This window comes from Simochromis diagramma, unplaced genomic scaffold, assembly GCF_900408965.1.
Source record: "Simochromis diagramma unplaced genomic scaffold, fSimDia1.1 OVJJ01000501.1, whole genome shotgun sequence".
NCBI lineage: Eukaryota > Metazoa > Chordata > Actinopteri > Cichliformes > Cichlidae > Simochromis > Simochromis diagramma.
In genome coordinates this window covers 2204813-2227205 of record NW_024387320.1, presented here as the reverse complement: position 1 = coordinate 2227205, position 22393 = coordinate 2204813, and the positions used below count along the sequence as shown (strand labels likewise).

The following is a 22393-nucleotide window of genomic DNA, read 5'->3' as shown; positions in this document are numbered from 1 at the left end:
TAAAGGACACATAGTGGGGTAGTGTGGTTAAAGTGGACCTACAAGCAGTGTGTCTCATATTAAAAGTATAACAATTCTCCAAGCCCAAATTTATCACGACTGATTCACACATAAAAAGCCCACACCCCATTTTACTGATATATCTACAGTCTTTATACTTGCAGCTTTCACCAGACTAACTCAGATTTAACTAAGTTGCTGTAACTACCGGTAAGAATTACCAGAGATATTCGATTAACTATTAAGTATTTCAGAATCGTTACATGGTCATCTCATAGTACATCCGCCCATGCTCCGTTTTTACCTTCTGTTTACAAAGAGATACCAATCAGAAGTAAGCAGGATTAAAGGAAGGCTTGCTAAAGTGAACTGTTTCAGTCAGTGGATAAACCAAGGAGCTCCACCAATGAGGATTGTTTTGAAAGTTACTATAGTAGACTCCAAGAATAAAAAATATGAGATTGGAAACATGTCCGTCAAGTTCACTTTAAACTGTGTTTTTCAGCCTTGTTAAACAGACAGAGCTTTTACCTTCACATAAACCATAGGCAGAGTCTGTTTGGCTCGGCTGTAGTGTCTGGCCACTCTGTAGACAGTCTCAGGCACGTAATCCAGAACCAAATTCAGATACACTTCATCTTTCTGTCGGTGAGAAGCAACAATAGAAAAGAAAAAAAAAACACATGGTTACACTGACAGAAATCATGTAAACTGTATAGAAAAGACACTTGTAATCTAAACATGTTAAGAAAAACAACACAATCTTGGAAAATACATGAATTTAACTCAAAACTTGTGATCTAAATATGTATCCCCATCCTATTACCCTGTCTCTCTCCTCTTAGCTGTGATGCATCTTCTCCTAAGAAAGAAGCCGTATTCATGCTGATGTAATTGATGCTTTCTTGCAGCCTAACTGGGAATCCATTGTATCTCTCCCTGTGGGCAGGAAGCACACAACCGTGCGTCATAACGGCCGTTGCCCCGACAGTGGCCGCAGACAGTGATATCATTTCCTTGTTTCCTGGTTGGACGAGACCAGTGCTGGAGGGCGGGGTTGTGTACATTGAACTCTGGAGCGCACTGACCATGAAAGGATGCTGTATCTGGGGGGTTCTCCACCCAATTATTCTTAGACTTCCCATTTCCTTTAAATATGGCCAGAATGAGCCCAAAGTAAGCCATTAGAGTGTCTTGAGGAACTCAAGCTTGGGAGGCTGTAAATCGTATAAGGCAAAAATGCAAGAGTTAAGAAATACTTTAAAAATTCAGGAGGAAGGTTACTCACAAACGCATACGTGACGCATTGACAACTAGCCTGCTCAGGCTCTGATTGCATGCTAGGAGGAACAGCAGAGGCCTCTGCATAAAACACTATGCCCATGTTGAGGGTGATGTGAATAAATCAGCACTGAGTGATCAGTGGTGTTTTTTGGAAAATGTCCATCATCAGAAGAAGTGTCTTCTTCTAAGCATTTAATGCTAACAATAAAACCGGTAACAGAATACCAGTAGTAGTAACAATGTAACAAACTGAGCACTTTTCTAGAAGACAAACCTGGAATTTATATATTTTTCATGCATTCTCTACAAAATATTAGCACAACCACAGTCCTGCTGTCTCTCTTAATACTTTGACTTCCCTCCCAACTGCATAAATCATTCAACAGCCACTTAATCACAAATTGTGGTCTTATGAAAAATGCCCAAACCACTGGACAGAGCAAATTTGATCTAATATTGCTCAAACTAGAGCAAGCTGAGCTTTAGTGGAGGGGACTTTTCTCACCAGGGTATTGGTACACATTTGATGCTCTAGTAAGTATTCATAGCACCAAAATGGTGAGGCGGGACTAACCCAAAATAAACTACACAGGCCATGTTGTAGTGAAGAAACATGGCAGCCATGCAACACTGCAGGCCACTGATGTGTTTTAAATACAGCTGAGGTATATGAAGCAGAGCGAGAAGCTAAACCTGGCCGTCACTTTATTGATGGTGTTGCTTTTCTTTCAAGGGATTTGCTGATGCAGTCTTTAATCTTTGCAACACAACCGACTCGCCTCCAAAATATAAGTTGTGTGCGTTCACTGTTTATCACTGGCAGAAGGCTCCTTCACTCGTTTCAAACATAAATGTAAGATAAAGTGTAAATGGACTTCACATGGGTGTGTCTTCTGTGTAGGCGCATGTAATACTGTGATAAACTGCATTTTTGATAACAGCGGCCCATCGCCCACACTGTAACTGCATCTGCAAAGCTATATACCTCATGTGTTCCCTCATCATGACATCTTTGAGAGGATCAGTGGGCGGTGAGCGCATACTGCTACATGTAATCATGTAGCACTGACTGGTATTGAACAGTATCTGCACAGACACCCATGAGACATCCCTCTTTGAGTAAAAAAATAAATAAATAAATCTGAGCTTTTAAATTACACTTTAATTAAATTATTCCTTGCTTTCTTCTCTCCCTCCTATCTAGTCTGGGACCTGAGTGTCTGGATTCCTTTTGCCTCCTCTCCCCCATCTGTTAGCAACGCTGCCCAACATGCAGCTTAGGCGCTGGCTCCCTGCAGGTCTGCAAAGCAAAATGAGTGAGCTGGGCCTGTGAAGAGCCTCCAGACAGACTGTGCGGTACACTTCTGTCAGCTCAGTGTCCTGCTTTGTCCTGACAGCTCTCTCCTGTTCACACTCAGATGACTGGACACATACACAGACAGCGAGCGAAGTACAGGGCCTTGACTCCTGGAAGACAGATGGACAGGCACGCACAGGGTTTCCGATACTGGTGAGTATAGCTTCATTTTACAAACTGATCCATCACCGGCATCGCGTTCACTCCTTAGCACGCGATCTCTGCGTGCCTTTCTCTTCTACCAATCATAGCACACAGCCATCCCTCGTTCACCAGCAAAACTCCCATTGATAAGAATTGTGACGTCTGGAGAGCCCATTACACCTCCTTCTGGTGCCACTAAAGCTATATTTAGCCTAGCAACAGCGATGACTCACTTCCTGCCTCACTACAAAGCCACTTCCTTGGCTTGTTCCCGGAGGTTAGCCAGGCAGGATCCGATTGGCTCCTTGTTCACTCCCAGCTAAGCAACCCAGCCTCTAATTTGGTGAGAAAACCTGGCTACGCTATCTGTCAGTAAGCTTAGCAGTCTTCAGTATGTAACGCACAGTTTGCATGTCAGTCTTCACAAGCAAAGATTTTATTAGCATGTGTGTTTGCGCTTCTGTGTTGACATTATGAAGCATATTTAAATGCATATTATGGGAGGAAATTATACAACTGTGAGCGCAAATGAGTCTGTGAAATCAAGGAAGGCAGACAGCGGCACAGACGGAGCTCAAGCAAGATGTGAGCGACGTTAACTGAGTCCTTATTTTGGCCCACGCTAATGAAGACTGCAACATGGCACTACGAATCTAAGAATAAGTCTTTAATATGTGCAGGAGCAATGCCAGATATGTCAGCCACAGCCATAAACTCTCACCTGTCTCTCACTGGCTCCTGGGAAATCCAGTGGCAGCTCTACCAGATTCATTATCTAGATGCAAGGCTATTCAACCACAGTGTCTCTATTAAAATCTGGAATCACTGATTTAATAGCTCAAAAAAAAAGCCAGAAAGAAGCAGAAAGCTACACTGGTATGTTATCAACAGTCGGATCAACCAGTCAGGAGGACCGGAGGCAGAAGAGGTGCCCCTGGGCCTATTCCTTTTGTATGTTTACACAACCATCCTTCAGCTGAACTCATAAATAGCCACACAGGCTCATTGTCAACCCATCAGTTCATAAGTTCACTGCACTTCATTTAAAAATATGCACCATCCAAGCGCAACATAATCTAACATAAAAAATAACTGAAAACTTTATGTAGATTTACTTCTCATACAGAAAATAGACATTTTTTTTATTTTGTCTTTTAAAAATCAGTTGTTAAAAGTCCTTTAAAGGCACCAGCAACAAATACCACAAAAAACCAGTGCAGTTCCCTTTTCCTTTCCAGGTAATTCACCAAGCACGCAAGGTTGTTGAGTCATTCACGTCACTTAAATCTGTTTGTGACGTGCACGTCTTTCTGCTTATCAGACAGCATCTGAAAGCGTCTGCTTCATATCTGAAGTAACTCGTTGCAGTATTAATGGAGAGGCACGCACTAGACTGTGGTTTCTCTGGTCGCCAGTTTCTGAGCCCACAAAAAAAGAAAAAGGAAAGACTGATGTGACGAATGCCCTCAACAAGAATCACAATAACAAGAAGAAGAAGAATGTATGCCTCCAACAACTAGTCAGGGTTACATTCTTAATCACCCAGACTGATTATAAATGTGGAGAAGAAATAGTGGACACCAAAGATTAGGGCCTCCAATTCAGTATCATTCAGTATAACAGATTAACAAAACTCAGTGGGAGCAATAAATATGATTTGGGTTTTTGACAAAACAATAACAGGGGGTGAAATTTAGTTTTAAGCTTTGTGTGTGCTGGAGTCGTTCCTCTGAGTTTATTATATATCTGCAACATCACAGAGCAGCAGGATTCATCCATCAGCGTCACTTATGCACGTGGCACAACAATAGCTTTATTAATTACGTACAATATATTTTCCCCAACATGGAAACGTTTTTCCGACATAAATCAAAATCTAATAGGATGTGACAGAGCGTACTTTGATTTGCTCACTTTGTAAGCTGCAGTATAAAAAAAGATGTATTAACTAAAGTCTAAAGTGGGTACAGATGAGTTCCATGTTAACAAAACTCATCATCGTTACACATCCCTCCTGAATCCTGTCTGAATCACATAATGATGTCAGTTTTAAGACACTGTTGAAGTCAGGAAAGTTACAATGCCCACAGTTAGAAAAGTGCATCTGTTGCACATCGTTAAATTAACTGGACATGATCAAAGTGATTTCCAACACTAATGTATGACATTAACCAAAGTCACAGCTCTATCATTAAGTTACCATTTCTTTACACCATTGTAATGTACAAGTCTATTCTTATGTTTAATTGGGGACATAATTGGGGGCTCGTCCGGGATTTGAACCCGGGACCTCTCGCACCCCAAGCGAGAATCATACGCCTAGACCAAATTGTCTGCATTTCATAGTCCTCAATAAACTCCTACACTTTTTAGAGTTACACCTTTTCAACTGTTTATTAATGCAAATATCTAATCAGTCAATCATATGGCACCAACTCAAACTGAGCATCAGAATGGGGAGAACACTGATTAAAGTGTCTTTCAATGTGGCGTTGCTGTTGGTGCCAGACAGGCTGAGTTTTTCAGAAACTGCTGATCTACTAGGATATTCCCGCACAGCCATCTCTAGGGTTTATAGAAAATGGTCTGAGGAAAAAAAAAAAAAAAGAGAATATTCTGTGAGCGGCAGTTCTCTGGGCGAAAATATCCTGATCCTCGCCAGAGGAGAATGGCCAGACTTCTTCGAGTTCATAGGAAGGCAACAGTAACTCAAATAAAACAAGCGGAAGAGCGTCTCTGAATGCACAACACATTAAATCGGGAAGGAAATGGGCTACAGCAGCAAAAGAGCACGCTGGGAGCTGCTCATGTCAGCTGAGAACAGAAAACGAAAGCTACAGCTGACAAAGGCTCAACAAAACTGGAAAACAGAAGATTGGGGAAAAAATACCGGATGGTCTAAGATTCCTCACTTTCTGTTGAGAGGTCTCAGTGGATTCTTCTGTGGATCCATCCTGCTTGCTATCAGTGGTTTTGGCTTGATGATGGTGTAAAGATGAGGGGGGTGTTTTCTTGGCACACTTTGGGCCCCTTAGTACCAGCTGAGCATTGTTAAAACACCACAGCATGTCAACATGGACCAAAGTCAATGAGGAATGTTTCAAGTGGCTTATTTATTCTAAGACACAGAGAATTAGGGTAGTTCTGAAGACCAAAGGTGGTCCTAGTGCTAGATGTGCCAGTGGAAGTTGCAAGTGAGAGTGCATTTTAATGCAGATTCGTCACCTATGAACAATTAATTAGCTGGTTTTTGAACTCTGCCTCTCATATTTCTAATCACCGTTCAGTCAGTAACCTGAAAATGAACTGAACTTTGTCTTCAAGTCTGTTACAACAGAAAAAAAAAAAAACCCTGTAGTGTCAATCTGCTGCCAAGAATGTTATCTTAATTTTTTTCATGTTACTGAAAGCAATCAGTGTGTAAATATATGTGATTTTAAGAAGAAATGCAGCACAGGGCAGCTACATGTCAGCAGAGTACGTTCCATGCACCCTCTGAGCGATTTCATAGTTAAAAGTCAAGCGACTATTTGCTTCCCTGCCTACGCTGTTTGGACCGGTGGCCTTCTGTTTAAACACAGCATTATACAAGTGGTTAAAGGGTAAAAGCAAAAGCACACTGTGTGCATCAGGCACGCCACATGCCAGCACTTACATAAGACTACCTGTGCACACACTGACAGCTACTGTAGCAACAGTTCCTGCCTGTCTCACAGCTGCACCCAACATGAACCCTCATTTCAGGACACCAGTGGCACCTACACACCTGACCTCTTCTCATGTCATCTCTTTGTCTATGTCTTTTTTCTTCCCGTACTTATTTTAAACCCATCTGCCATCAATCCATCAACATGCCTGAAACTCTCCATCCCTTTCACATTGCCTTTTGGCTACTTCACTACCTCTCAGCAGCTCTATGGGTGGTAAAATCCCCATACCATAATTAGACATGGTGAGGAGAGGGCGAAGAGAAGGGGTGGTGGGGGGGACTTATACAAGAAAGTGATGTAAAGGTGGATGCAATGGTACAGTCACATGAAACTTGTGCAATATAAAAAAAAGTTGGCAGCGTGTAAGGTGATTTGTGTAACATGTCGCCTCGGGTGTTGTGTCAGTATACCAAGAATTAGAGGTGATTCCCAGAGGTCAGTGGGTGTGTGACGAGAGCCTGGGACAGGCTTGGAGCTTGCACGGCGCGGAAGGGAGAGCTCGAGTGGATCTATAATTAGCCGATGCCCTCTGACCATCTCACCGTCCACTCCCCTCCCTTCAAACCTTAACAGCTTTCCTTGGTGTCGCTAGGTGAGCAACAGGAAAGCATTCCTAACTGCCGTGTCATGGGTATAGTCCCGACAGCATGTGAGCCAAGTCCACGTGGTTCTATATTTGACACACAGACCTTTGCCCGTTGTAAGCTAGCTGAATGACATAGCACAGCCGTGTAGTCTCCAGGGGACCTCTGATGTTCGGCGAAGACCGACAGCAGGGCACAGAGAGGGACTTTCCAGTCAAGATATGTACTATTGTATTTATTACAGCTAAGCTGGCCAGGAGAAAACATTAAAAAATAAAAAAATAAAAAAACAGGAAAACAACAGATTCCAAAATACAACAAAATGACCTGTGAATGGGGCTCAGTGAAATAAGCTATAAGCCCAGTCCCTTTAAACACACATTTTAGATCTTCTTTTATTTTGTTTAGAAGACCCCAAGATACCTTAAAAAGGCCCATAAAAAAGGAATCTAAGCAAGGACTTCTTTATGCATTACTTCACTCGTCCTTGAATACGCTTCCTTAGCCACAAGCTGCGATACTTTTCCAAGGATGGAAAAAATAGATTACGGTATGCTGAACAGTCAATTTAAACAGATGGTTGTTAATATTTTTTCCTGTATATTTGTGCAGAATTAAATATGCATCCTCCCACGGTCAGATGAAGAATTAGACGAAGCACACCGAGCCGACTCACCTTGTCTCCACTGGAATAGAAGAAGTAGCGCAGGCGGACTATGTTGCAGTGGTCCAGTTTCCTCATGATCTGCAGCTCACGATTCTGAACAAAAGAAGAAGAAAAAAAAACAAACAGAAAAAGCGTGAGAGATACTTCATGTTTATGCTTCAGACAGCTTTCATAACACAGTTGGTCTAAAGAGGGTCAGGAGATCATGAAAGCTTTCCACTGAACCTTTAGCACACTGTGGAGAGTTCCTTTTGAGCTTTTTTTAACCAACTAGATGTCAGAAGCGTTACATGTCAGCCTCAGTGGGTTCAACAGCAACGAGTGCACTTTGGACAAGCCAAACGTTTAACATAAACCATCAACCTTATATTGCTTATGACTGTCTTATGACAGAAAACGCATTCCGTTAGTCAACTGGTTTCACAATAACATCACTGTGACAGGTCAGTGTGTTACCAAGACAAACACTTCCACAGGGAGGGGAAGAAAGCAAACAAAAAAAAAGGTTGCATGCCATCCATTCCCATTTAAAGCACCAGCACCTACAGAAAATGGCCCCAGAAAAAGAGTTGTCCAAAAAGAAAGATGTTCAGAAGGGTTCGAGTAAAGCTCTGGGCCCTGTAGTCAGACAATCCAGAGGCCGAGAAAAAATGTCAGACCACTCCATCTGTATTCATATACAGTGTTTCCATACATAAAAAGGTTAGGCGTATGGATTTTCTCAAGGTTGGGCAGGAATTCAAGCATTACAAAAAGCTTTAACAGCTCCATTATAGTCCACATTTGCTCCCATTCTCCATTTTCCTTCCTCCTCTTTTCCACAGCGCTCGGTGTTGACTAAAGTGCTTGTGTAACATTGTGTGGCCCCGGTGTCGAGAAAGAAATGGAGGGTAACAAGCATATGGAGAACTAACACAGAGATCAGAGAAGAAAGCTCAGTACAGGGACAAAGTGGAAAAGAAACGCACCATCAGTGTGTAGCAGTGAAGCGGACTCCTTACGTAATATTCTGACTTTTGGTTAGAAGTCGTGCAATTTGAATGGCGTGTGCACCCCACTGAGTACATTTTTATATTTTCAATTAGAAACGTATTAGAGCAGCATATTCTATAGCTGTGATGTGGGTTTTCAGTGAAGCTGTCCACTTGTAGATGTACAAAAGAACTGCGGCCCACATTTACTTTCTTTTTGTATTCGATGAAGGCTAGCAGCTTCTGGGAAAAATATGATTACATTCAGAAACCAAGCGCTGTGACTTTGGTGACATAAAGATGGCAAATATAGCCACAATGATCAGTATGCAGCATGCTTTTAATGAAAAAAAAAAATCAGATGTACATTTCCACTCAAAGAAACTCAGCAGCTTCCTGTCTAATTCCCCTGTAACCAGACTAGTTACAGAGTTAATTCACAGACAAAGTTATTAAGGAAGCACAGAATTGCATGACTGTCCAGCTGACTAACAAGCTACCAGACCAAGTGTCAACCACTCAACATCTTGTCTGAACTTGTCTAAAGACAGGTTTCAGGATTGGCTTAGAAGCACCGCACGCAAATCATCTTTGTGTTGTTTAAATTGGATGCACATGTGATGTCAAAAGAAACTACTTTGTGAGCTTTGGACTTTAAACAGAGAGTGATCAATTGAAACTACGAAGTTAAGAGACTGTTGTGCTTTTAAGCAACTTATCCATCCACAAATTGTCTAGTATCATTGTGAGTAAAAACACATTATGTAGGAATACACAACTACTTATTGAAGGTTCTTCTCTTTGCTCTTCTGTAATAAAGAGGCTTAACATCAGTGCTACTATTTAGTATATAACACAGCAGCTAGAGATTTAATCTTCCTCTTTGACTAATCTAATGATTAACTGAAATTTATAGTATTATTTAACAGTGGCTTTGATAACTGTTTAACTCATTAAGTCCAAGTCAAGACGATCATTACAAAAGCCTCTAAAAGCCTCCAGACTGGCATCAACTGGTTTTGCAGCTCAGTGTAAGATAGCAGAATGGGTAAGTTTGTTCATTATATGCAACAACACACAAAAAAATGCCAATTCCTCAAACCAAAAGATTTTAAGCTCATAGTTTTGCCTGTAAATCAGTGGTTTTCTTAAAAAGAAATATGGATAAACGTGGTTGACAAAACACTGCGTGGTTTGAACTGTCTGTCTGAAGCTGTGACTCATGAAAAGTCCCTTACGTGGGTCGGGATGATGCTTGCAGCTGTCCTTGTCTTTATAAGGCTTTAAACCCATGTTAGCAGGGTTAGGTCCTCTCCACCTAAACAACAGCAGCACAACAGAGCATCTGGTAGCTCAATAGCCTCCTGCAGACAACCCCCCAGTCTAATTCACTTAAGCTGATGCAAATCATCCCCACAGTCTTCCCCCTGCTTTTTTACCCTTTACGCAGCCACGACAACCACAAACACACACACACACACACACACACAACCCCCCACATCACCGAGTGACATCACTGCACACGGGGTCAAAGACCGGCCGCAGGCAACGCCCTCGTCTTTTTTGTGCTGGAGTGTCCGAGGGTGTGTCTCTGTGTGAGAGACAGAGAGAGAGAGACAGGAGCATATGGAGGAGGAGTGGAAAGGCTGTCGAGTAAAGCCCAACCCAGCTCCAGTTATACTGCAGTCCATCCTGCTGACCTATCATCCCCCAGAGTGTGAGCGGCACAGACAGCAGAGACCGAGAGGAAAGAGAGAAAAATGACTTGATTTGCGGCGGCTGCAAGGACTACACCTGAGCGCCTCGCGCAGCTGATGCTGCCAAAACCAAACCGCATCCCAAAAAGATTAAGAACGCCAAAGCCACAGAACAATACAACCTTCGCAAACACGAGCCCTGTCCTACTCTAGTTATTCCCATCTCATACTTCCAGATGAGTCAACCAGCTCCTTGGTTTTGTCGTTTTAAATGGCTTCCTACAGCACCAATGTAGATTTTGGATTGTGTTTGGGAATTATACGGAGCTGTCATTGTGGGAGGACATAAGTTGATTATAAATACTGTAATGTACTTGTACAATCAAACAAATGAAAAAATGATCAATCTGATGTGGTTTAAATATAAATAATGAGAAGAAATGTTGTTTATAAGTTAAATGCAATTAAAATAGACCTGCGGTCCCTCTCAAGCCCACTCAAACTGTAAATCATCCAAAATAAAAGAACAAAGGGGTTTCTCTAAGTGTATTACTCAAAACTGTCAAACAGACACTTATGAATTTAAAAAAAACCTACGGGGTTAAATTGATCAGGTTTCAGCTACAGAGTATTTACAGGATTTGTTATTTTTCTTTATTCGTTAATAATATTTACAAGTATCTGCCATCAGGCGTGCTCTCGGTCTGTGTGACAGCGAGGTCTAATGTGAGCATCCATTTTCCGATAGGCTGATATGTGATCCCTCAGTTGGGAAGGGAGAAGGACCCATCCCATAATGGACAACAAGAACACTGTGAGCCCACCAAAGCTGCCTCACAGTTAAACCAGAAGCCTATTCACATGATTACCCTGTTTGACTTGAATTGGCTGTGTGTGTGTGTGTGTGTGTGTGTGTGTGTGTGTGTGTGTGTGTGTGTGTGTGTGTGTGTGTGTGTGTGTGTGTGTGTGTGTGTGTGTGCGTGCGCCAGTGAGAGAAAATATAACATTCACACATGTTGACTGGCATGGTTTACTCAACCCACGCTCACTTCACAGATGAGCACTAAATCAGACAGGAAAAAAGAAGAAGTGTGGACAAAAGGCTTTTGAAGTGGGGGAGAAGAAAATAGAACGCAGGTGTTTGTGTGTGTGTGTGTGTGTGTGTGCGCGCGCACGCGCTGCATGCTTGACAGTCATGTGAAGAGTCTTAGCCCTCATTTGCTTCATTTTTCCTAACAAGCTGTTCATGAGGAGGACGTGCAGATGAAGCAGCAAGAAAGACGAGGCGGAAAGAGCGACAGCCAGCTGAGGCAGAGGGTCTTCTCTAAAGAGGAAACTGAACAATCAAACCAGCGTGAGCTTCACTGAGCTGTTTAAAAGAGGAGGCCTGCTAGCACGTCATGCTAACCACAGGCTAACAGGAAGAGCAGGATGTGACTTCACCGGGGCCGGCACGCAGAGCCACAAAAAGACAGTGTGAGCGTCCGCAACGAGCACCGCGAATTTGGTGGCAGATGTCCGACCCCCTACACTATTAAGTGACATCATTCATCTTGTCTGGCTTCACAGAGCAAAGGACTAGCACATCCTGAGGAGAAAAAAAAAAAAAAAAAAAAACTGTGCTGAATCTCCAACAGGTTAAACCCAGGGTTTTGAGTTGCTCAAGCATTTAGCTGAACCAGTTGGGTGAAAACGCTACAGGCAAATAGATTTGACTGAACTTTGTGAGCAGTTCTCACAGTTATGGGTAAAAAGAAAAAGAGCAGCGGGATGGGAGTCTACAAGACAACAGTGAGCGTTCTCCTCCTGGGAATAACGGACATAAAATGATGAGCGAGAAGGGAATAGCTCTGCCTTCCAAGCTTAAATCAAATATTAACAGACTTAATTCCCATTAGACATTTATTTATTTATAACAGGGGCATGTATGTAGTATGACACATAACCTACCCATTTATCATTGTCAATACAGTTTTAGTTCGTTTTTTCCTCTTTTCTTCATGCCAGATTTCATTTTGTATTTTCAGTTTTACTTTAAATGCATGTAAATGTGAACTGCTTCTCCTGGTTTGCAGCCATTGTTTACTGGAACCATTGTCTGACGACATAGCCCCTGCTATTTTTAGTAACGTCTGTGCTTTTTCCCCCCCTTTCCCCTAGTCAAACGTCTACAATTAAAGCATCTCTTGTCACACAGTGAAATAAAAGCTTATGGGTAGAACGTACACAAACTTTACAGCATCACAAGGTCAGAGATGTAAGGTATAAATTGTTTTTTGCAGTAATTTTACAGTTGAAATGTATCTCCTATAATCATTGCAAAAACTTCTTATTTTTGCCTGTGAGGTTAGAAATTAAGTGTCTGAGTCCATTCAGAGCTGCAAAGTAATTGCTGTGCTTAGGCTGGAATAGCCCAGTCAAACCAACCCCAACTCAGCTGGTAGTTGTTACTGTATTGAGTGTCTGTGTGTATGACAAATATATAGTCTCACACGACAATAGTGCACTCGTTTTTTTAAGGTGTGACTTTCAGTTGTGGTTGGAATGGCAGCAACTCTAGAGGTCGGCTGGTGAGCCCCTGGTAACCTTCAGTTGCTGGGAAAAACGTGTATTCCGTACCTGGCTGACAAGTTGTTGGAGGTTGCTGGCTGTCGCTAGGGGTTGTCGATTGCGAAGACAGCGCTGCACCAAAAAACAAAACAAAAAAAATCCTCCTTGCGTGGCTAGCAGGCAGCCATGGTCACCCTTAGTTTGCATTGACACAAACACAAAGTTCAAGTTTAAGCCTAACATGTAAATTATACTCCTGCGTAGAGCTGGGCGATATGAGATTTTTTCATATCACGATATGTTTTTTTCATTTCAGGCGATAACGATATATATCACGATATAAGCCAAATAACTATATTTGTAAGATTTAAATGTGCCGTTGCTCACAAGTAAAATGTGAAATAATCAGCAGCTTGTTTTGATTTAAATATTTATTTCCCATAATAAGTTCAACAGGGTAGATGTACTTAAGGAACATGAGACTTTTTCAGATAAATAAAGGCAAATATTGCAAACTACACAAAAGGCAGCCGCTAAAGCGTTTAAGTTTCAAAATAGAACAAACAAAACAGGCTACTAAATTGTCAATTCCACTTAGAAACAAAATATTAATTCTAAAAATAAACCTTAGTTTGTTTTACAGAAGAACAGACAAAACTGACTAACTTTTGTCAATATCAAATAAACTGAGAACTAAAAGGAAATTCTCAATCTCTCCTTGTTGTATAGCTTAGACTTTCAAACAGTTTTAACAGTTACTTTAGTCTGACAAAAGCCGAATGACGAATTAGCGCTTCCAGTCAGAGACTGAGGCTACGTCCACACGTACACGGGTATTTTTGAAAACAGAGATTTTCCGTTTTAAAAAATAATCCCGTCCACACATAAAAGCAGAAATGAAGGAAAACGCTGCTATGAACATGCCAAAGCAGCAGGTGGCGCTAGATTCCTAACCGTGCAGAAATGTTGGCCAATCAGAAGTCTAGAAGCCTCGGTGGGGAAAAGTAAACAAAGCTGGGGCATAGAAGCAGAACAGAGTCGTATGTGTGGAGGGACAGTAACTGTGTGTATATGTAAGCATTTAAACACTGCAGAGAGTAGAATTAACAGTACTGTAGAAATGCATTTCACCGAAACAATAACGTGGCGCACAGTGTGACGCATGCACCAGTTCATTGTATTTCCAGACTTGCTTTCGGCACAATTTACAGTGCACGCTACTCTGTTTTTTGTCAGACTTGAAATAGCCGAAATACCTTCACACTACGGAACTTCTATGGCTCTTCCGTTCGACAATCTCTCCGGCATTGGAACCATCATCTGTTTTCTCTTCGGTCACGCTCGGTTGATTTTTCTAGTCGGCACACTCATTTCCTCCATTACCCGCTGGCTGCTTCCCAAACAAACACACGTGCGGCTTGGCACTTGTGCTGTACGTAACAAGTCACGCGACGTGACGCTGCGGCTGTGATTGGTTCGGCTCTGCGCTACTTAATTTGGATTGGCTGACCTTTTTAAAAAAAAAAAAAAAAAAAAAAAAGAGGACAAGAGCGGCGAGGTCTATCGCGATAGCTTAATTTCTCTATCGAGTAAAAGTTATATCACGATACATATCGTTATCGTTCTATCGCCCAGCTCTACTCCTGCGTCAGATCTACATTGTAACGTACGCAATAACCGGAATCCTATTTTAACTCTACGCCAGACAGGCACCTCCTGAGAAACGTAACTACACGTTGGGTCGACGACCACAACCACTGGAGTGGTGTGAAAGGTTGCAGTGTGGAGATAAAAGGAGTTACTATGTAAGTTAAGACGTAAATTTCCTGCAGAAGCCTAAATTAAGCTTTACTGCTGACATGTTTCATAAAGGTGTAGCTTCTACTTTCAAGGCTAAGCGTCTTTGTTTCCATTTGTATTGTACTTTTCACAGTTTCACCACCAGTCTGTGCACAGCGGCACTGTTTGTGGACACGTTTGCGTCTCCCTTGCAAACTACAAGCTGTCTTATTGTAACCAAGAAAATTCCAAGGAGGTAGCAACCACTCACCAGCATTTCCCGTAGCTTACAGTGGTTTCAGTTAATCAAAAAAAGGCTAGAAAGAGAGAGCATATTTCTCCCATATTGGCTTCCCTTCACTGGCTCCCTGCTAAATCCAGAATTGAATTCAAAACCCTGCTCCTCACATACAAGGTCTTAAATAATTAGGCCCCATCTTATTTTAATGACCTTATAGTACCATATCACCCTATTAGAGCACTTTATTTAAAAGTAGAATGGGAGGCAGAGCCTTCAGTTTTCAGGCCCCTCTTCTGTGGAACCAGCTTGCAGTTTGGATTCGGGAGACAGACACCATCTCTACTTTTAAGATTAGGCTTAAAACTTTCCTTTTTGCTAAAGCATATAGTTAGGGCTGGACCAGGTGACCTTGATTCTTCCTTTAGTTGTGCTGCAATAGGTGTAGACTGCTGAGGGATTCCCACGATGCATTGAGTAGTTCTTCTTCAGTCACCTTTCTCACTCACTATGTGTTAATAGACCTCTCTGCACTGAATCATACTTGTTATTAATCTCTGGCTCTCCTCCACAGCATGTCTTTTATCCTGTTTTCCTTCTCTTACCCCAACCGATCACAGTAGATGGCCGCCGCTCCCTGAGCCTGGTTCTGTTGGAGGTTTCTTCCTGTTAAAAGAGTTTTTCCCTTCTCACTGCCACTGTCAAAGTGCTTGCTCATAGAGGGTCATATAATTGTTGCGTTTCTCTGTATGTATTATTGTAGGGTCTACCTTACAAAATAAAGCGCCTTGAGGCCACTGTTGTTGTGATTTGGCGCTATATAAATAAAATGGAATTGAATTGAAGTTTGCATTTGGTTGCCGACCGATTTCTATCCTGTGTGACTGGAGCTTAAAGAAACTGAAACATGTGACTACTATAGATTTACATTTCAAGAACCAAGTTCCAGTTAAGATCCACTACTAAACTGTCCAGTACACCATAATCACACACCTGCAAGCTTAATAACTTCCTTTAGCATGTTGAGTACCTGAGTCTAACATAAGCTATTTTTATATTTTGTTGCTATACTGGCTGCTGAAAACAAGAATGGGCCTCCTTTTTTCAGAAAATTGATCAACAATCAATAAGAGAATCGATAAAGAATAAGGCCCTTTAAGCAGACTCAATAATAGTATTGGTATCACTAAATCCAATAACATCCCTAATTAGACTGCACTGGCTTCAGTGGTGAGGAAGAGAACCAGTGTAGGTGACCTGGGTAAAAATGTGGAGTCCAGCTAAGTTAACAGATATCATTTTTCTGGTGTTAGAGTTTATGGCTGCTTTTTAAGTGAAGCATCCCAGAAATAGGTTAAGAAGCGCTGGTTTGAATTTAAACCATTTAACAAACATTATACATATGTATAAAATAACCAACTGCAAGATTAACACTTTGAGCTGTTACCCAGTTTAACCCCAGCCTGATCACACACTTAAAATACTGTGGAAGCTCATTTTTTAAAGCCTTTAAACTTGATGAAACTCTAAACAGCTCTTCTGCAAGCGTTGCTTTCTGAGGTCTAGTGGCAGGGACAATGAGTTTGTTTATATGAACATGAGTTTTTGAAGCATCCCATTTTGTCTTTGCCACATAAACATCATATCCTGATTTCTGAAACAAGGACAAACCCTTAACCAGTCAGAGAGACCCAAATATGCTATCCTAAGCACTCAAAAATAATCCCAGCTAATGTTGCTTATATACATCTTATTATCAAGTTTGTGTGTTTCATGTAAACATCCTATCCGCATGATCCTCGGGACACTTATTTCCACCCATATACACTCAGCGGAGGCCATGAACCAGTGGAGCAAAGACAATGTTGCCCAAATGAAGGAACAACAAGCCATCAGTCAAATCTATTCAAAGCACAGGAGGAGATTTCCAGCAGAGCTCTACTTGGAAAGAAACATGACATTTGCAAGCTGACGGATGACGGAGTATTTATGTGTTTGAGTTTGTCGGTGTGAGAAAAGACCTCTGCTCCACTACTACACAAACACGCACATTCTCTGCAAGAAGAAGAAAAGACACGCTTTAAAGTGGGAATGTGTTGAATGACAAACTTTCCCGCTCTTCTTTTGTTTTCTTTTGTTTCACAGCTTCTCTGATCTCCCCGTTCGTGTGAAAGATCTCTCCATTCATGTCTCTTTCACGGTTACCCCGTAACATTCATTACTGCCACACATCTCGATTCTGATATCATTGATTTTTTGTTTAAAAAAAAAAAAAAAAAAAAAAAGAAAGAAAGAAAAGAAAAGAAAAAAAAAAAAGGGTGATTTGGAGGGTAAACACTGAGTTTGCGTTTATATGCACACTCATCAATTACGCCTGCAGCTGTTCTCAGTCATAACAAGTTTTACCTTAAACCTCTTGTCTTGCAGGACCTTCTTGATGGCCACCAGCTCTCCAGAGTCGCAAAGTTTAGCTTGGTAGACGACGCCAAAAGAGCCATTGCCGATGACCTTGGTGTCCGTGTAGCTGACTTCCTGTGGCCGGTCGGGGCCTTGGCCTGGGGTGGCCACAACTGTCGTTACCTTGCTGCCATCTTTGTCCCCTGCAGATAGAGACAAAGACACGAGCAACACACAAGTGTTCAGATCCGAGTAGATTAGATCAAAACATTGATTTTCCCATTTATTATATTCTTTCCTAATCATTTTGTCTGAAATACATGAAAGAAGAGTAAAAATGCTCATGATCCTGAGAGTTTCAGGTGAGTCTCAGAGCTCCCTGTCTGAAAATCCAAAGATATTTCACAGAAAACCAGACCACTGTGTGACCACTGCAGCAGTGCTTCCAAGCATTTAAAAAATAAAAGAATTTAAAAAAAAAATCTTCAAACTGAACTTTATTCAGAACGACAGTTGACTGGTGTATTGATTCATTTGTGATGGACTGGCTTTTAAATGTGGGTCACACTGTGAGAACTCGTTCTCTGACACCGTTTCTGAATTCTGCTGCAGGCTGTCTTTGGTCATCAAAGCGTCAAATTGGTCCTCGATTCACAAGTCATACAACGCAGGCTAGGACCGTGTATTACTGATGAACATTTGAACCGTGTTACTGTCATGCCTATCAGCTTTAGCCTCAGACAGACAAAAAAAAGCACAAGTGGAAAGAGCTGTAAAATTGAGGAAACTCTACATTAGCTGGCACTAAAAAGGATGACTGGGCAGGTCTGAACTTAACCCAGACTTCAGAGGAGGAGCCTAAACAAGTCAAAAATATCAAATGCATTCTTCTTTGAATTTCTCACAGCGGTAGGCAGCAAACACAACTGGTTGGATGGACTCTGGAAGGCCACTGCGTCCACCCATATTGAGTGGGTGTGCATGTCATGCTGATTTCTAGTAAAGTACCAGGTCATGGGTTGTTTGCATGTGTGTTTTGAATCAACAATTTCCTCGGGCTGATTAACCCCGCACTGCTAATCCACAAATCAACATTTGACCTCAAACTATAACCGAGGGTGTGGAGGTTAACCAGTCCTATTTCTTACTTTCACTGGTTTGCTGAGTTTATTTTCCAACACCACCATTGATTTCGATGCGAATAGTCCCCCCACGGACGCCGGCACACACACGGGCTCAATCCAGACATAAAATTATTAATGTGCGTTTGCAAGCCTTATTCTGCTGCTGTGTGGCCAGCGAGAGGCTCCATTACCAAAGATGCAATTACAATCAAAGAATAGGGAAGGAATGGGAGAAACCAAAAAAAGAAAAAGAGACAGCTTCTCTCTCCAGGACCAAGTCTAGAAAGGGAAACTAAAGATGGATTCTGTACCAACAGAAATAGACTTTCCAGAACTGTGGACAGAGAGAGGAATATGACTCTGCCTACATATATTCCAACAGGGCCATTTCTATGACGCCTCTGCACTTCCTCAAACCGTGAGAAAAGTCTGTGCCTGCTCACAAACACATACTGGGAACCCACACTGCCGTAAGGAAGGAATGACCAAGCGATCAAATGTCATTTGAGTGACTAACTGGACGCCGCATGAAGCAGGACTTTTCACACAGACTAGAGAAACTATTACAATTGCACACAATTAGGAATTACCTTCAGTTCACATGTGAGAAGAAATGTAACTTCCTATAAAGCAAAGGGCACCTATTTATTCTAATAAGTAAACAATAAACCAGGAAAACAAGCAAATCTTTACTGCAATAAATTAAAAAAAATCCTAAAAGCTTTAACTGCATTTTAGTTCTTAATCACTTTGTCATTTAACTTTTAGAAAACTAAAAAACATTGGGAAGACAAAAAAATGGATCCAGGCATTGATAAACAATCATTTCTACCAATATTTCTACAGTAAAAAAGGCCAATATTGGTTTAACCAATAATCTGTCCATCCCTATAATAAACTATCCCCAACAAACAAAAGTATTTGGTAAAAACTTCTATTACATGTAAAGAGTTCTTTAAATATAACCAAACATGAATTTTGCACCAATAACAGAGAAATCAGTGCAACAACAAACATCTTCAAGCACGCGCGGGAATTGTTAACTTATCAGTCAGCCTGCGACAAGTACACTAGTTAATACATAAATCGCAGTGCATCACTCCATGTACGTATGCTGTATTACATATCTACAAAGTGACAGAGCAGAGACGGTTGTTGCAATGCGACGTTTAGCCAGCGGCATCAATATTCGATTCAGGTCAGCAGACTAGTTCAGGCCACGGCTGAATATGGCTAACGCGTGCGCACAACAACACTGCTGCTGAGCAGTCACAGGACACGTGTGCGGCTGCTGCTGATAAAAACGTGTAACCCTGTATTTCTATCAAAGCTGCTGAAAAACTACCTGAGCAAATGTCATAAATTCATCTGTGTTCATCTAAATCAAATCAAGTCAAGGGGGGAAAAAAAACAACTTTTTAACTTACAGACTTGTGGATCATCTTAATTTTCCTGACATGAATAATAAATAAGGACTTGCAGTTATTTGAAGCTTATTATGGGATAAGATTAAGTTTGTAAAGTGTTGCCTAAAAGCAACACTTTTATTCTGTCTTTTTGTCATTTATTTTTCTCTAGTGGAGGGCAATGAAGTACTTTTAAGGGGCATCCACAAAGGAAGCAACCAGCAGCATCTTGGCAACAAGAGACCATAAATAGTCAACAATATTCAGCAACTTCAGGTGATGTGGAGCAGAATAACTGCTGGCAATGCAAGGTGGGCGGATCCTGAGTTAAACTTTCATCAACCCGAGGTGAGAAAATGAAGCAGCTACCAATGAGAGGGAAGGACGTGTTGATTGACAGGGTAGCCCTTTCAGGTTAGGTTGCATCCGCACAGGGAAGCGATCACTGGTCTGATGCTGACAGTTGGTCGACAGAAGATATTCTAGGTTCCAGTTGCCGAGGTTACCCTTTAAGGCATTTCCTACCAGGTCATGTCAACCACCGGTATCCTGTCCTCTCACTGGCAGTCGCTTCAACGCGTCACCAGTGGGATCTTTTTTGCCCGTAGTCACATTGAGTGTCACTGACTTTCTACGGCCTCTAAACGCCTCGTGACAACAAATTGCTCCCTGTGTGGACGTCTCCCCACAGTCACAGTCAGTAAAGGAACTTTGAGTTCTGACTCTCAAGTCTTCCTGTGGCTGGCAAATATTAATCACATCTTTATTGTTTCGTTAAACTCTCTTTTAATCACAGCCCAACAGAATTTTACCCCTAAAAAAGAAGATTATATTGCCACTGAAATTATCTGTCAGTCCCTCCTCAAAACAGAACATTAGCCACAAAATAGCCACAAAATGACCACACTCACATTGTGGCATGTACACGATAATTCAATAAGTTATTAGCTATTAATATACAGCAGTGCCTTGGCACTGATAATGAACAGAATAACATGGCATAATTCTAAAGACAAATCCTCCACGCTCACTATTCCATGGTCCAAGTTCTGGACAAGATGCTTCTTTTTATTAATGCAATAGCAGTTTTACCCCTTCTAAAGTTAATGCATTAGTATTTTGTCTGACACGGAAGTCTAAACAAAGAAATTTTCTTTGTAGTTTTACACTCGACTCCCACAGCATGATCAGCCACATTCTTTCCAAGTACTACAGGGGTATAAATATGCAACAGTAATCAAGCTGCAGTCATAAAATTAGTCATGTATTTACTGCAGTGCGAATAATAATTTTCACACCATTCATGTTGCATCACTACAAGTGAATGTCAAAGAATGCAAAGCCTGCCAAACAGCCCATGTGTCCATCGCTTTCTGAATTTTGGCAAAGAATTGCACACAATAACTTGCTCACACACCAATCAGCTACGCAAGGGAACTACTGACAGGGAATTTGTGGACGACTCGTTACAAGGCAGTGTTCTGCTGGGAAACCTTAGGTCCAAGCATCAACACCCAACTAAACATAGGTGCAAGCCCTGAAGAGTGCACGCAGAGATATTTTTATAACCTTTAGGGTAACTAAAACCTGACGGGCTTATCACTAAGCTTAGATTTTAAACCTAGCTCAAGATATGTGTGCCATATTTTACGCTGCCGAGTCAGGAGAACATTTAGGCCTCGTCATGCCTGAACCTAGCAAGCAGAAGCATCCACGCATTGGATCAAACAGTTCTAAGGAGTTGCTACTACTTTTCAATACCTTTTTTTTTGTTTGCATTTACACAGGTAACAGGAAGTGGCAGTGACAGCTCTTGCATTTTCTTCTACACCTCTCCAGCCTCCTCTTTTTCAGTCTACATTGCTTTAAAGTGTAGTGGCTGCCTAGAAGCAAGTTGAAAGCAATTAAGATACAAAATTTTGGCATTCTGGCTCAGTTCCGGTATATACCGTATATATTTCACTGTCATTTTTCCCTTGCTATGCTTCATTTTTTTTATTAATATTAATAGATTTCTCTTTATTTTTTTCCCCACTGATGCTGCATTCACATGTCTTTCATGACAGACGCGCATCTGCCGCTTCGCAGTCCTCAGCTCCTGTAATGCAGACACAGGTACAAACAAATTTTGCAGAATCCCCCCCCGTTGTAAAGCTGACACGATAATTTAGTGCATTACTGGAACGAGTGTTACAGCTAATGCAAAGCAAACTTGGCCAAGAATCACTGAGATGGAGACATAATATTGGTGCATGGATTGTAGATGTCAGGGTAGCGTGCAGCCTGCAGAGCCATTGCTGCACTACTACACTCATCTTATTTAGCTTTCTCGCTCTCTGTCTTTCTCTCACTCACTCACAAAAAAAAAAAAAAAAAAAAAAAAAAAAAAATAGATCTCATCTTTCTTCTAAACCCTGAGCGATTCCGGTGGTCCTCATCTCGTCTGTAAGCCCTGCTGTTTCGTTTGGAATCAAAGAGTATAATT

The 22393-nt window shown here is 41.5% G+C and overlaps 1 protein-coding gene across 4 annotated transcripts in view; it reads right to left on the bottom strand.

Annotated features, from left to right (window-relative positions):
* The window catches only part of gsk3ba (glycogen synthase kinase 3 beta, genome duplicate a), a 36592-nt gene that overhangs the window by 10999 nt on the left and 3200 nt on the right, over window positions 1–22393 (bottom strand). For all 4 annotated transcript variants that reach the window (XM_040005460.1, XM_040005462.1, XM_040005461.1 and 1 more), the window contains exons 2-4: window positions 17388–17581; window positions 7756–7839; window positions 532–642 (exon numbers count right to left, since the gene is read on the bottom strand). In XM_040005460.1, the coding sequence (XP_039861394.1) occupies window positions 532–642; window positions 7756–7839; window positions 17388–17581 (389 nt within the window). The remainder of the gene's footprint in view (window positions 1–531; window positions 643–7755; window positions 7840–17387; window positions 17582–22393) is intronic.